The 15,048-nt window shown below is 54.0% G+C and overlaps 1 protein-coding gene across 3 annotated transcripts in view; it reads left to right on the top strand.

The window, feature by feature from the left end:
- The window catches only part of AFAP1L2 (actin filament associated protein 1 like 2), an 89,126-nt gene that overhangs the window by 56,326 nt on the left and 17,752 nt on the right, over positions 1-15,048 (top strand). For all 3 annotated transcript variants that reach the window (XM_016146373.2, XM_036222308.1, XM_016146372.2), the window contains exons 3-5: positions 3,547-3,621; positions 4,963-5,057; positions 12,243-12,333. In XM_016146373.2, the coding sequence (XP_016001859.2) occupies positions 3,547-3,621; positions 4,963-5,057; positions 12,243-12,333 (261 nt within the window). The remainder of the gene's footprint in view (positions 1-3,546; positions 3,622-4,962; positions 5,058-12,242; positions 12,334-15,048) is intronic.

Here is a 15,048-nt window from a genome sequence, read left to right as displayed (position 1 = left end):
TCAACGTCCACTTATTAATAGCTGCCGTGTGACTGAGAACTTCCCTTCTGGTTCGCTTTGCACAAAAGTGGCCGTAACAGCAGCTAACGTTTTTTGGGCATTTACCATGTCCCAGCATTATGCTTAATGTGTGAAATAACATGGATTACGTCATCTAATTCTCATCCCCTGTCACTGAGGAAGGTGTCGTTATCCCCATCTTACCCACAGGGAACCGAGGCTTGGAAAGTCACTTACTTGAGGCGCATGGCTGGGCGCGACCAAACCAGGGCTCGGGCACAGGCAGCTGTACCTAACCCTTACGCTCCACTCACTTGCCAGCCTTTCAGATTGATCCGTACTAGATTAATTGTTGTGCCACACAGGACAGAATCCAAAGCCCCCTAAAGGTAACCATTTGCCTCCCTGTCTCGGGCTCCCAGCCCTGCTTCGCTGAATATCTTACAGAAAATTGTAGAAAATTAGCTCAGCCTGACGGGATTTATAGGTAGCAGCAGGCTGATCATTTTGAGGTAGCCTGTGATCTCCACTGGCTGAACTGTAGCTTCTGTCACACATTTGGGGCAGAGTGTGCACGTGTGCGTGCGTGCATGTGTGCGTGTGTGTGTGTTTACACTTTTCAAATGGAAATTTCCATTTGAGTTTTTGCATCTTGTTTTTTACTGTAACATAAGTTTCTCTGCTAAGTGCTTTTTGTCTGGATGGCGAGGTCTATCTAGGCAGAGAACGTGGTCTGTTTATCAGGGGCCTGTTCTTCCTGCCTTCATCAGTGAGGGCCGTGGGCCCCCCAATATCCTGCTCAGGGAATGTACAGACGTTTCAGGGGCTGCCCCTCTGACAGGAAGAGCTTCAAACATTCTATGGCTGGACAGACAGAGGGTCCATGTCCCTCCTCCCACCCTTCACCCAGTCTCTGGGAAGGACTGCCCTCTGCAGACTTGTCTCTTTCCCCAGGAATCACGCGCTGGCTCGGGGCACAGCGAGTGCCCCCTTCTGACCACACGTTGCTATTTCCCACACACCTGTGTCGCTCCCATTCAGGTGTACTCCCCCAGGCCTCTCCAGATGCTGATTTTGTGAAGACAGAGACAGAGTTTGTCTTGTTCTCTACCATCTCCCCAGCACTTGCTTATAGCACTGGTGCTCAGAGCACATCTGAAGATGAGTGAGAGTTTTCCATCCCAAGGCTGCTGCCTCCCAGCCATGGAATAGCTCAGCGGCCTCCCCTTCGAAGGCCAAGTTCACTGGGATTTTCCCATGATTGCAGGTGGTCCTGGGAGCCTCATACTTACCAACCGGAATGGTACTGGATTAACAACGCTCTGGGAATAAAAACCTAGCCGACCATGGCCTGTGGAGTGGCCCTCTTGAGGAGGCCAGTGCGAATTTTCTCAGTAACTTCCAAATGGCCATATTGGCAAGGAAGCATCTGCTCAAAATCCAACAGTTAAAACAATAATAATGTCTTGCCTTTTTTTTTTTTTTTTGTATGAGATCGTGGGCTTAGTCAACAATGTGAAAAAAGATTAAACATAAAATGAACATTAGACATTATCGACATTCCTTAGATTCCTTTTTTTATCTTTATCAGGGTCATCCGAATATTCTTATGTAGTTAGGGCTTGCCGTACATGATTTTTATATTTATGATTGCTGCATGTACACATTTTCAAGTGTCGACAGTTCACATACTTTTTTCTGTTTTTTTTTTTCCTATTCTGAAATGTCAACCTTTGATTTAACCGTAAGCCGTGGATATCTCTGTAAATAGCAGAACTTAGAGCTACTTTATATTTCACGGTCGGATAGTGTCCAGTGATGGATGAACAGTATTGTTCAACCAGTCCCTTAGTAGTAGTGGACATTTTTTAAAAAAAGAAACCTCATACCGTATTGCAATGAATATCCTCAAATAAAATTTTATTTATATGCTGGAGTTTACCTTCGAGGGAAATTTTTGGTATTAGAAATACTGGGTAAAAGAATATGAACAACTTAAAATTATCCTCCAAAATTATTTCCAAATGGTTGTGCCAATTTGCACGCTCTTCAGGAATCCGTTTACTGGTAGAGGTGACATGTTGGTGTGTGTGTCGATGTGCCATGGTGCATTTCACCACTTTCCTATTACTGAGACTGCATTTATTTTTTACGTTTTAGGTTCTTGTTTTTAATCTTTGTTAGTTATAAGGTTACCTCCTTTTTTTTAATTTCCTCATTTGAGTTTTATACTCTTTTTTCTAATTGTCTAATATTTGAGTTCTGTTCTCTTGAAAACTTAAGAGTTAGGTAGAAACAGACAATATTCTATCATGATCATTATACTATGCAGATAAGAACACCAAGGCCACACAGCTTAGGCGTTTTGCCCAGAATTGCAGTGCTAACGGCAGAGCTTAGCCCAGACCCCCCGACTCCTGCCAGCTCCTAGAGGGGCTCGCTGTGTTTGGACCTCATAGCTCCCTCCCATGAGCTGCTGCAGCCTTTCCTATAGGGGTGACATTGCTGACTGATCCTGGCAGGGCTGGGCACCAAGGCGGTGGTCCCGTGGGCCGATGGCGGAGGATGGATCCAGGTGTCTCCTCCTGTCCCTCTGAGTTCTGCTCCCTCTGTTTGTGCAGCCCTGTTGGCGGCACGGTCTGTGGTGAGGATCTGACTGGGGCTGAGCTGCCTCACTTCCCAGGGGGCGGGGGTGGGGAGGGTATTTGAATCGGGTCCCTTGGCTCTATAATGAATTCCAGCCACAGGAATTCATCAGCCACAAGTTTCTAGGAAATGCAAATGAAGGGCTTGCAAAGGAAATGCAGGAGGATTTCAAAGAAGAGAAACACTTAGATGAGCTGATGAGCTTCCTCTGCAGGCTTCCGAAGAAAGGGTCCTTGGGGCATTAGAAACTGAATAAGTGGTAGGAGACTAGCCTTTCTCTGCCCAGACAGGCCCTGGGGAAGGGACAACCTAGACAGAAATGATTCTAAAGGAAGGGCGGGGCGGGGCAGGGCAGGGCTGCTGCAGGGTATAAGCCACGGCCGGCAGTGCTCCAGTTCCAGTTCTCAGCACACTCACCCCTCTTAATTTGGAGCTCATGATTTGGATGCCTCAGGCCCCCACAATCACACCCCACTTAAAGACCTGGGAGCTAAACGTCCATATGCTCAATGTGACCTATTTTATGTCTACGTTGCTCTGATTAGCCCATGCAAGTAATTCAGACTAGAGTGAGAATGACTGATAGATAGGAAATGTTTTACAATTTAAATGAAACGGTAAGAAACCCCAGAGACATCTCTGCTTGGTGGAACATGAGGCAGATCCTTGAGGTCTGCATTCTTTTCCACGTAAGACTCCTGTGCCCTAACGATAAACTGAGAGCAACTCGTTTTTTGTCTATCTGCCAACTCTATCATCGACTCTCGCAGTCAACTCAATGTCGTATTTTTACTAGGACCCAAGCAGATGGCAATGTCTCTAGGGGACACTGTTTTTCTCTGCAAGCCCTTTCCCTTCATGGACTCACACGAAGCCGTGTCTTCCATCCTCCCTCTGTAGGTTCTGACGAAGAGTACATTTACATGAACAAAGTGACGGTGACCAAGCAACAGGATGCCGAATCCCAAGACAAAGGTATGGGACTGGGCCTGGGGAAAGTGTGAGCCGCGGTCCTGCCCCGCCCTCCTTCCTCCCAGCCGGCAGCGCAGACGGGCCCGGTGGAAGTATTTTTGGAGGTCCCATTTCGGCCGATGGTATTTTGGGTTGGTGTATTTTGAGATGCTTCATCGGGCCACCTCCTTGCCTCTTAAAGGTCTCGCATCCCCGTTCATGGATAAGGAATCTATCTCTAAAATCTCTCAGCTTTTCTCAGCATTGTCCCGGGAAGAGGAAGTCATAATTCAGATGTTTTGAGAAGCAGCTGTGGATGGTGCTGATCCCATGGTTCCCGCTTTATGTCTTTTGATAGAAGTCTGAATTCTGTGTGTGTATTCGGGGGTGGGGAGGCGGCAGATGGCGATGTCAGCACCCACCTTAATATGTAAAGATTTTGTCCACAGGTGCTCTCTTTGGCACCACACTTTATCTTCCATGGGAAGGACACACAGTTTATCTTCCATGCCGTCTTATTCTTCTGCTGTGTTTTGCTCCCCTTTTCTCTGAAAGCCTTTCGGAGTGGGTCTGGCAGGACCCCAGGGAGGCCCAGAGATTTGCAGAGCTGCCTAGTCGCAGAGGACAGGGGGATTGGAAGTCCCCTCTCCCAACTCCCAAGGCTGTTACTCAAATGCAAAGGCTTAGAGAGAGAGGCAGAGACACAGCTCCCAAAGCCCTCAGTCTATTGTAAGTTTGTTATCAAGACATCGGCCACCAAAGCCTGGAGGTCAGAACTGCTTGAGCCTGGGGCTGGCCGGGCTGCTGGCCGAAGTGGCCAGACAGAAGAACCTTTGGTGTTTGTTCCTTAAAAGCACATAGAGGGGCAGCGGCCAAGTTTTCCAGTATGGCTTTTCTTTCTCCTGCCACACTGCCCTAGCCAGGCTCGGTGGAACACATCGGCATGGAAGCAGCCACTGTGCCCTGGGTCGCTGGCCTTCCGGCTAAACTGTGGGATGGAAAGAGCTATAATCACAGGTCAGAGCTAAGACACCAGCTCAATATAGTGACCGCAGGGCAGCTCCTCTGCGCCCCAAAGCCCTGTGGCCAGGCCATTTTCAACAAGAGGCAGGAGGAAGGGAGGGTGGGGAGTTGCCAGAAAACCCAAACAGCTCCCTCTGGGGGATCTGCCTGTGGCAGAGGCACCGCTGCTCCCTATTCTCGGAGGAAAAACAACACGGCCCCCAGGGACCGCCTGCCTGCCTGGGTAATTAACACCTGCCGAAATAGCACTCACGAGCACATGTGACCAGACATTCCTGGATAATGACACCCTCCCGTGAGGCTGGGCACCCCTCACCAAAGCCTTCTGCTTGCTGCCCACAGCGCCCGAGGAGCAGAGCCCACTGACCAACGGGGAGCCCAGCCAGCACTCCTCGGCTCCTCAGAAGAGCCTTCCAGACCTCCCACCCCCGAAGATGGTAAGTGTGGGTCCAAGACCCCAGACTTCCCTGACTTGGGCCCCCCACGAACTTCCAGTTGTTTTCACGGGCATCAGTCCACCATGCATCTGGCGAGTCCCGAGTATTGACTGTGTGTTAGGCACAGAGCCAGGCACAGGGAGGGGACAGAGCAAAAGTGAGCCCGTCTGTAGGTGACACATTTGCTCAGGGCGTGATCCTCAGTGCTAAGGGTGATGGGAGTGGGAGACGAGGGAGGTCACCTTTAGCAGGTGCCACCATGTGTCCGAGGCTACAGCAGGCTTTTTACCCAGCACCGCGTGAGCAGGGCCACATGCAACTGTGGCCACTGCTCCGGCTCTCGTGAACTTTCAGAGTTTTAAGTCGTATCACATGCCGCTTCTCCACCGAAACCTGCCAATAGCTCTCATTGAGCTTAGGAAAAAATCATCCATTTCTTAACGTGGCCCCGGGCCTACCAGTGCATCTCCAGCCTCCTCACTGTGCTTTGCGGCAGCCTCCCTTCCTTTCCCGGATTGTGCCGTGTGGGCCGTCCTGCCTCAGGGACTTTGCAGTCCCTGGGCCCTGACCTGCCTGCGTGAGGCACCCCACATCCATCCCTACCCCAGCTCCCGTCCGCCCCACACAGTCCAGTCACCCCCTCCGTGGCACTTGCTCCCGCCGAGATGGTCTTGTGTATTATTTAACTCCCAGGCCAGATAGAAGCTCCCTGGGACAGGGACTGTGTCTCTCATTAGTGCTTCGTGCCCCGCGTCTGCACACGTGAGCCGTACGCACACATGGGTGGATGGATGGATGGATGGATGAATGGAATTATGAATCACAGGCCTGGGTTCGGATCCCAGCTGTGCAAGGTGCTAGCTCTTTGACCTCAAGCAAGTTATTTAAGATCCGGCCTCTGTTTCCTGGGGTTTAAATGATAGGACCGCGAAGGCTCTCTGGTAAGATCGTCTTACTCAGTGTGTTGAGGCTGAGCGTGGCGTGCTACGCCAGCATTCAGCGCAGTAAGTAGCAGCGTTTTTATTTCATGGGCGAGGAAACTGGAGCCAGCAGGTTATGCTGCACAGCCTCGAGGTGGCAGAGCCAGAATTGGAACCCAAGTTCTTTCCTCCATAGGATCTGGCTGGGGAGGCAGGAGGTGAGGGCTGGGAAGGATTTTGGGGGAGCATCAGTTCCGGGGTCAGTGGCAGCAGGAAGGTGTGTGACTCAGTGGACACCTAGCTTTCACCAAGCCATTCATCACCGAGATCTGTGGGCAGAGGTGACTGCTGAGGGGGTGCCACCCCGGGCGGGCCCCGTTCATTCATGCCTCCCCGAGGGGTGGCAGAGTCCCTCAAGCTACTCTCCTGCAGCCGCATGGTAGGCAGTTCTGGAGTGTCTGGGACACTACCCCACTGCACGAGGCCCCTCAAGCTGGGCGACAGCTGGCAGGCTCTTCAGCTCAGGCCCGGCGGGATTGATGGGTGCCCCCACTTTGCTGACAACCCTGGTGACTGCCACACCCTAGCTGCCCCCTCCCTTATGCACACAAGCACGGTCCTCTCCACTGCCCATCAAGGGGTGCCTGCCTGTCGCCAGTTTTTCACATGAAGAAACAGGCACAGAGGGTTAAAACAACGGGCCAGGGCCCCCCTGCTGGAGGGTAGCAGGGCCAGGAAGCGAATGCAGGTTCTTGGCTTCCAGGCTGCCTTCTGGTCTCCTGGATAAGCTGATCCTTTTTTAGCAGAGTAAAGGCTCAGGGTACGTTCGTGTTCCTTCCGGCTGCAGGCTCCCCTCACTTCTTGCCCTAGGACTTGGGGGAGACCGCACGTCCCTTCGGCTCCCATGTGGCTGCTGCTGGCTGGAACCAGGTGGGAGCTGCTGTGGTTTCTGCTGTCCCTGGTACCACTTGTTCGTGGGGTGAGAGAGGAGGTGGCTGCTCCCAGCCAGGACAGGAATGCACCTATCCTGAATTCGGCATCTAATTCTGACCGGAGGCCTTCTTCGGTTTCTGTGTAGTAGAAGTGTCACCGCTGGCCCCACCTGGGGCAGCTGCCCACAGGTCAGCACCTGGTTGGATGGGCATTCACCCGGCAGTCTGAGACTTGGTCTGGAAATCTGTGCTTCGCAAATGTGGTGGTGGACTGAGAGGCACAGGGTCTGGAACTGGGCTGTAGTTATAAACTAAATCAGGTCACGCAAGTCCCAGCAACCCCCTGGGATTCTGGAGCTGGCTTTTACTCTTCCTTTGCCAGGCTTCTGGGGCATGAGTACAGAGGCTCCCAGGGCCTGTGAGCAAGGCGGAGCCATGGCCGCCCCCTAGAGCAGACTTCTGTGTCCTGGTGGCTGTGACCAGGGGCCCCTCAGGGCCAGGAGAGGCTCTGTCAGCGATGGAAAGAAGCCTGGTACTGGAGTTGGGGAAAATACCACCACCCAAGATAACATGATCACAGGGCAGCCTGCAGACGTGGTAATCGTCCCCATGGAGAAGCTGCAGGCCCTGGGGGGATTTCCAGCAAAGCAGCTGACCTGACGGTCTTCCCTCGTGGAATTTCTCTGCCGAGAGGCACCAGGGGTGTTCACTGCAACTCCCTTTTCTAGGTCCCTTCTAGTTCTGCCCTGGGCACCTACCCCCACCCCAGGGGGCTTCTGCATGTGGAGCGAGGAAGGGGGCTGGCTGGTGTAATCTGGGGTTCCTCCCCATCTCTGCCCACACAAGCACACAGACGTCTGCTCTTCCCTCAGGCCTCTGTTCTGGTCAGGTCTGGCTCACGCCATCCTAACTTGTAGTCCAAGGCCCCAGAGGAGTGGTGTCAGGGCGGACTGGGTCATAGCTGTGTCTCTGGCTCTGCGGGGGCAAGAGGAGAACCAGAGCAGCAGCAGCAGTTTGGGGAGCGATCGTGGCAGCCTGAGCTTGGAATAGAGAAGAGCCGTGCCCCTGCCCGCCCCGACCGCAGAGCTTCAGGGCGCAGTGGTGGCTTGTCCACCTGCATGCCCGACCCTTGGTGTGCTGGTGGCCATGGCAGAAGCTGAAGATCTGCCTGGGATCCTCAGTGCCTGCGGCTGAGCCCGGAGTGTGGCCTCTGTCCCAGACTCAGGATGTCCTCTGGTGGGTCCCCCTCCATCCCCTACAGAGTCAGTGGACAGCAGATCCTACCAGCGGTGGAAGGGTCAGCCAGGGGTCTGGAGCAACCTCCTGGGCGTGGCCAGTGACTCAGACAGCTGTGGCACTTCCAAACCGCTGTCTGCACGGCCAGGTGCTGTGGTCAGTGCAGGAGGAACAGATGTTCGCTGTCACTGTTTATGCTCTTGACAAGCACAGCCGTCTCCACCCCATCTCCCCTTTGAGGCCTGAGCATGTGTTGCTGCTGCTTTTAAGTGAGCTGCTCTGGCAGGGAAGCGGCTGACTCCACTGAAGGACGAGGCCACGGTCAGTCTGGGGACCTGGGGCTGGCCGGGTCCACCAACCCCCCAGCCAGGAACCTTCCACAGTGCACTCTGGGGCAGGTTGCTCAGAACTGCAGGGGCGCCTCGGGTCATGTGGGCCACCTCTCATCTTCAGCTTTAATCTAAATCAGAACTGGCAAACTGCAGGCCCCAGGCCCCATCACAGCCCCTGCCTTTCCGTAAGGCAAGTTTGGCTGGAGCACAGCCGCTCTCATGTGCCGTGTAATGGACACTTCTGCTCCACGGCAGCTGACTCGAATAGCCGAGATCAGAGGCCCCGGATGGCCTGCACCTCCCCAAATATTTACTGCTTGGCCCTTTACAGAAAAAGTTTGCCGACCTCTGGCCAATCATGCCGAGCGGGGCGGCTTTCTTCCCTGTCGCTTCCCACGAACCTTCAGAAAGTTACTTCAGGTTCTGGAGACATATTTCTTCTGCATCTTCATCTACTATTGACAGTTTTCATCATCAAACTGATAATGATGGTGATGATTAAAATAATAGTCCTTTATTTTTTAGCTCTGAGAAATTAGGATCTTTTGTTCCTTTGACCTTTGATAAGTGGCTGTTGTGTCTGTATAATTACATAACTCTCTTCTGAATTGTTATGTAAATTATTTTATCAGCCTTAAGAGCAGGGCCAGTATCTTCTTTAAAGAGGCCGAGCTTTGTATCGGAAGGGCTCCGTCACCCCTGGGTACAGCTAGCTGTTCTCCACCCACCAAACATGTTGGCAGGCTCTGCTCCCCATCATCCGTACTTTTATATTTTACTTTTTAGTTTAGTAAAAATTAATAGTTATTGAGCATTTAACAATGCTGAGCGCAGTTTAATCCTTACAGTGACCCCATGTGACAGGTCTTTCTACTCCCCATTTTACAGTGAGGAACTGAGGCCCGGAGAGGTCAAGTTAAGTTGTCTAGAGTCACACAGCTCAGCTGTGCCAGGGTCAGGATTCAAACCCCGGCCCTGGAGGTCAGGTTCCTACGACTGCCCTACCCTGCCTCACCCTCCTATCGGCTTCCAGGGAGTGAGGGGCTTGGGAGGCCCTCGGCAAGGCTCTCCCTGGTGCTCCAGTAATGGGCCGGTAATGAGCCAGGACAAGCTCCTACAGAGGCTTCTTTCCCCCTTTGTCCTGTTCTAATCGCGGGAGTCTGGACTGGTGCTGGATCTTGGGTGCTGGGAGCCTCTCTGCATGCCGGACCCACCTCCTCACCAAGAAAAAGGTCCTAGCACCTCCCAGTGGGAGCGGGTAGAGCTGGAGGCCTGGCCAGCTCAGGAAGCGGGAGCCCCAGGACCCATTTGCGGAGACCTTGCCGCTGCCCAGGTAAGGGGACACTCTCCCCCTTAGATTCTGGGAAGCTGGCTCTCGGAGTGCCACAGTTAGGTCTCAGGCAGCCCTTTCTCAAGCTCACCAGGGAGCCAGGAGCAGCTGAGAAGAACAGAGACATCTTGCCAGGCTGATGGCAGCAAAGGTGAAAGGTCACACACCAGCAGCTACCAATTTTGCACAGTGCGTGCAAAGCCCTGGCTTAGGAAGGAGCCGGGCCGAGGTGCCACTCACAGCCCTCCCCCTGCGGCAGCCGCGCCTGCCAGCCCAGTGCAGTAGCTGGTCGGCCAAGGAAACGAACAGATGGTTCTTTTCCTTCCTGAATGTCGGGTGTCGCACCTGCTGGGCTGAAAGCCGTTCAGAGCCTGCCTCTGGGACTTGTATCAGCTCTCCTGGCAGGAGCCCAGATGAAGTCAGAAGGATCCCTCGCTGGACCCAGTGTGTGGCCTGGCGTCTGCTGACCCTCCCCTGGGGACCTGTCTCAGTTCGTCAGACCAGTCCAGTGACCCGGCGGCCCCTGCAGACCCCCGGGTAATGATGGCGGTCCCAGATCACGACGACCACAGCCTCCTTGTATTCGATGTGGGCCAGGCCCCGAGGAAACACTGTCACGTTTCGTGTCACAGCATCCCCAAGACAACCCTAGTATTCTTGTTTTACGGACAGGGAAAAGGAGGCTCGGGGGCTGTCACGGACCCATGGCTGAGCCTGTGGAGCCTTAAAGCTTAGATTCAAACTCTGTTTATTATCTCCAGAGTTCATATAAACAGATTTTTTTTTTTCCTATGCCTACAGCACCTGGTCTTCCTGGGTAGTCTCCCATCCAAGTACTAACCAGGCCCAATTCTGCTTAGCTCCCGATATCAGACATTGGGCTTGTTTAAGACGGCATGGCCATAGACCATGGACCGCGGCTCCACTGGGGCGCAAACCCAGGCCCTTCTGCATGTAAAGCAGACGTGCTAACTGCTACACTGTGGAACCACAGTCTAAACAGACTTCAGATGCCAGGCCACACAGGACTTGGCCCTGGGGACCCTGGTTTTGGTGAAGTGGCCACAGGAGCATCACTGTGCCCTGGGGGGAGCTGGGAGTGGACACTCTTACAGCCCTGGGGATCTGAGCCCAGGCTGACTACTCTCCCACCATCTTCTGGGCCTGGACTAGTGGAGCCGTCTCTGCTGTGGGTCCACCAGATGAGCTCATTTTCCAGATCAGGTTTCTAGATTCCTTCCCTACCCTCCCAGCATGGCAGACATCCATCTGAGCTCAGGGTCCTGCGGGGTCCTTCCACTGGCTGCCCCCTCTTCGAGGTGCCCCCCCCAACACCCTTATGTTAAGGCCTTCCTTTGCTGTCCCTCAGTGCTTCCTGAAGGCCCAGGCCTGTCCCTCGTGCGGAATGCCCAGCACAAGGACTTTTCAAAACCAGGAGTGAAGATGATACACTTCAGATCTCGTTGTTTCTGTTCTCAGCTCATTGTGGATATTCCCTCGGCCCTCCTTAGGGGTTTCATGATTCAGGAAGACGCTGGAGACTCATGTGGGCGGATGCTTATGCATTTATGACCCGTGTATAGTAACAGCTGTGTAATTCTTCTTCTTCCTCCCGCTGTTGCTTATAAGATTCGCTTCATAGCCTGGTGCCCATTTTATAGGTGCAATAATGGAGGAATAGAGATGATTTCATGCTCCTTGCTTCTACACTGTTGCATTCTTCTTCATTCTACTCAAATTGGGCTCATTCACCCCGCTCCGCATAAGCAGCTCAGGGTCATCTTTGAGACTGAGCTCAAAGATCTTGTCCCCTGAGCATCCTCAGTATTCATTGTATTCTCCTGGTTCCCACAGAACTTGGACCTTGCCTCTTACCAGCCCTACTCATGATGCACCTGATCAGGAGCTATGCACATCCTCTGGCTAGTTCAATCTTTCTTAAGACTGACTCCTAAGTGGGCTGGATGCATCCCTTACAGCTTGTATGCGGGAGCCATCCAATATTTGCTGAACGAATGACCAAACTTATTATGGTAAAAGTTTGAGATTTAGAAGCTTTGGTCACCTTCTTCCATCTGCCTCCGATTAGCCTTGTTTTTTTTTAGAACGTATATTCTGTCGAGAAGCTATAGTAGCTACGACAACAGCCCAGCACCATCTGGACTCAAAGTGTGTTATGTGTCACGTGCATAATGATAGTTGGTCCGGCAGGGTCCAAGCCTCATTTTGCAGAGGAGCAAGCTGAGTCTTGGCCGAGCACTGTGGACAGGCTGGCCGACGGGTCTCCTGGCGTCTGCATTCTCCCTCCCAACTTTCTTGAAGTCCAACCAGGCATCGTCATTTCCTCTGGACTTTCCTCCTGCCCTAAGCGCTAATTCCAGTGTGTTGCCAGTGTATCATATCTGAGCGCATTTGTTTTGTTTGTTCTACCACAGATTCCAGAACGGGAGCAGCTCTCCATCCCAAAGATCGAGTCTCCGGAGGGTTACTATGAAGAGGCTGAGCCGTATGACATGTCCCTCAATGGTACATCCGGGGCCGTGGCTGGGGCTCGGATGGGGTCCAGCTGCTCTCTGCACAGATGCTGGTGCTGGAAGCGGAGGACAACCTGGGCTGCTGGTCCCAGGGAGCGGCCCGCGCTGAGAACTGGGCCAAGCGCACTGGGCGTCCAGTCTGGTGGGGAGCCGAGACCTACAGCAGACCAGCCTGCCTGCAGGGAAGGGCTCAGGGTGGTCCATGACGGCCCTGGTTTACCGTCTGATACTTTCGCTGTTCCGGCCTAAATGTCGCCGGGTTCAGCCCGGAAGCGTGACGGAGGGGAGATGTGTTGGTCAGACTGAGGCAGAGCCCGATTTCCAGGGTTCTTTCGTCGGACTCCCAGTTACCGTGCTCCCACTGTGTGCCGCACACTTCTAGAAGTCAGGAGCCCGGAGCACTGGGAGAGCTCAGCAGTCACAGCCCTTAAGTTCCGTGAGAAGCGACAGACAACAAATAAACGTGGGATGCGTCAGGGGGTGATAGAGATGGAAAACAGGAGGGGCTGGGGTGGGGCAGGAGAGGGGTGGTGTTTAAGATGGGGAAGACTTTACATGGAGTGGCCCCGAATGAAGTGGGACGTGGGCAAGGCAGGACGAACCGCAGGAGGAGCTTCCCAGACAGCAGGGTCCATGCAAAGGGCCCGAGGCAGGAGAGCTCTTCGCACGTTTGAGGAACAGCAAGGAGGCCCCTGTGGCAAGAGCAGGTGAGGTGCGGAGAGGGGAGAGACGGGAAATGGGGACGCGGAAGCGAGGTGCAGGCCACGGCGAGCACGTTAGCGTCTCTCTGAATGACACCGCGAGCCCTTGGAGGATTGCTCGCTGGCTGACCCAACTTAGGTGTTACAACGATCACCTGTGCTGTGGGGGCCGGCCTCGCACTGGAGCCATCTGTCCTTGGCCAGTGTTCTCGGCCCGAGGAAGTCGGATCTGAAACCCTCTTGGTGTAGGATTCCCTTAACACAGAAAGGCTCCAAAGGTTCTGGGGGAAAGATGGTTGTGACCTTGCTCTTCCGGGCAGCTGGTCCTCTCCCCTTCTTACCTCCTTCTCTTTCTATCCTTTGTAAGTGAGGTGTCTTTGAAAGTGTAAAGCGATCTGCAAATGTAAGAGGTGAAGGTCTCTGGGATGGGAATGAACTTGGCTGATGGGGGCCTCGTGGGTTCCATAAAGAATGGGACCCGCGATGAGATAGGACCTGTCGCCTGGAGCCTCGTCGGATTCTTCTCTTTCTTCACGCTTCACCTACGGCCCGTGGCCCGGGAGCGGTGTAGGAGGGGAGGGCCTGTTCGGCCTGAGGTTATTTTCTTCTAAGAGGCTGGCGTGGTGGGCTTGAGTCACTCAGCTTGAACCCACTGAGTGCGTGAGGCATTGCCGAGCTACCGGCCGAGCCACGATTTCAGACCAAAGCTGAGGGTGCGGTGCTGCCGTCTGGCTGTGTCTGGAAGGGGCAAGCCGTGAGTCACCACGCTGAGAATCTACCTTTGTTGCATCTTCAGCCTGGCTCACTCTTGGGTGTGGCGAGTGCCAGCCGGGGCCTGCCTTCCAGACACTCCCAGGGGCCTGTGTGTGGGGCAGACACTTCATCTTGACACAAACAAGCGATCAGAAGGACCTCAGCTTCTTGGTGTCTGTTTCTAGACTGTGGATTCATTGGTTTTAGCCAAGAGTGGGGGGTCATCGCAGGGTCAGCTCAGACACGACAGTGGGGCTGGGAGGATTGCCTCTCCTTCCTGCCTGGACAAGGACCAAGAGAGTGACTTGGGGAGAACTGACCACATTTGCCACGAAGAGGGGGCCTCACCTGTGATATGAGCCGGCTAGTGTGTTGTCCCCCACATGGGTTCGAGCCGTGAGACGTGTAGGTCACAGCAGGAGGAACGACCACCGGGCTCTGGCCCCTTCCTCTAGCTGATTGGCCAGCAGCAATTGTGCCGACTTCCTACAAAAGACCAGCGTCTTGGATTCTTGTCCCGCTTTATCAGCACTGTCTTCACGTTGCCCCTCAGGGTCAGGTACCCCGCTGGCCGGTGCAGGGGGTAATCGTGTCTGTCCTGCTTGCCCAAGACACCTGCTCCTTCGCCGAGGTCTCCCGCGTGGGCGATACCCGCTGCTGTAACGAGCAGTCCCCTTTCAATTCATAGTCTCAATACAAAGCTGCTGCTCGCTCACGGACACTTCGATATGGGTGTTACTGGTCAGCGGGTAGTGTGGGCACCCAGGCTTCTTCCAGGGTGGGCCCTGCCACCCTCTGAGGCCACAGAATCCTCTGCAGAGAGAGAGAGAGAGAGAGAGAGAGGCAAACTCCTATATGCGTCATAAAAGCACCAGCCAGAAGGGACACGCATCTCTCTACCCACATTCTGTTGGTGGCGATTAGTCACGCGGTCATCTCTGGATGTGAACGAAGGGGTGGGAGATGAAGCCCTGTGCCGGGCTCGGGCCTCTCCCGACAAGCCCACGCCTCCACGGGGAAAGCCCCGACTTCCGGTGAGCAGGCGGTCAGGTCGCCCGTCCGGTCTCTCTCTCCATATCCCCGCCCCTCTCCTCATCTTGTCTCTCTCCAGCTCGCCTTTGTCTGTGTTTCCGGATATCATACAGGTCATTCCGGCAGATCTCCTCCCCCTGCAGTCCCCAGATGGGTGCGGGTGCCCGAAGGCGTCATTTATGCCACGATCACCTTGGGTACTGCTTGTCCCCAGAGCCGGA

This window comes from Rousettus aegyptiacus, unplaced genomic scaffold (genome assembly GCF_014176215.1).
Source record: "Rousettus aegyptiacus isolate mRouAeg1 unplaced genomic scaffold, mRouAeg1.p scaffold_m13_p_6, whole genome shotgun sequence".
Lineage (NCBI taxonomy): Eukaryota > Metazoa > Chordata > Mammalia > Chiroptera > Pteropodidae > Rousettus > Rousettus aegyptiacus.
The sequence above is the reverse complement of the archived record's forward strand: the minus strand, read 5'-3'. Positions and strand labels throughout refer to the sequence as shown.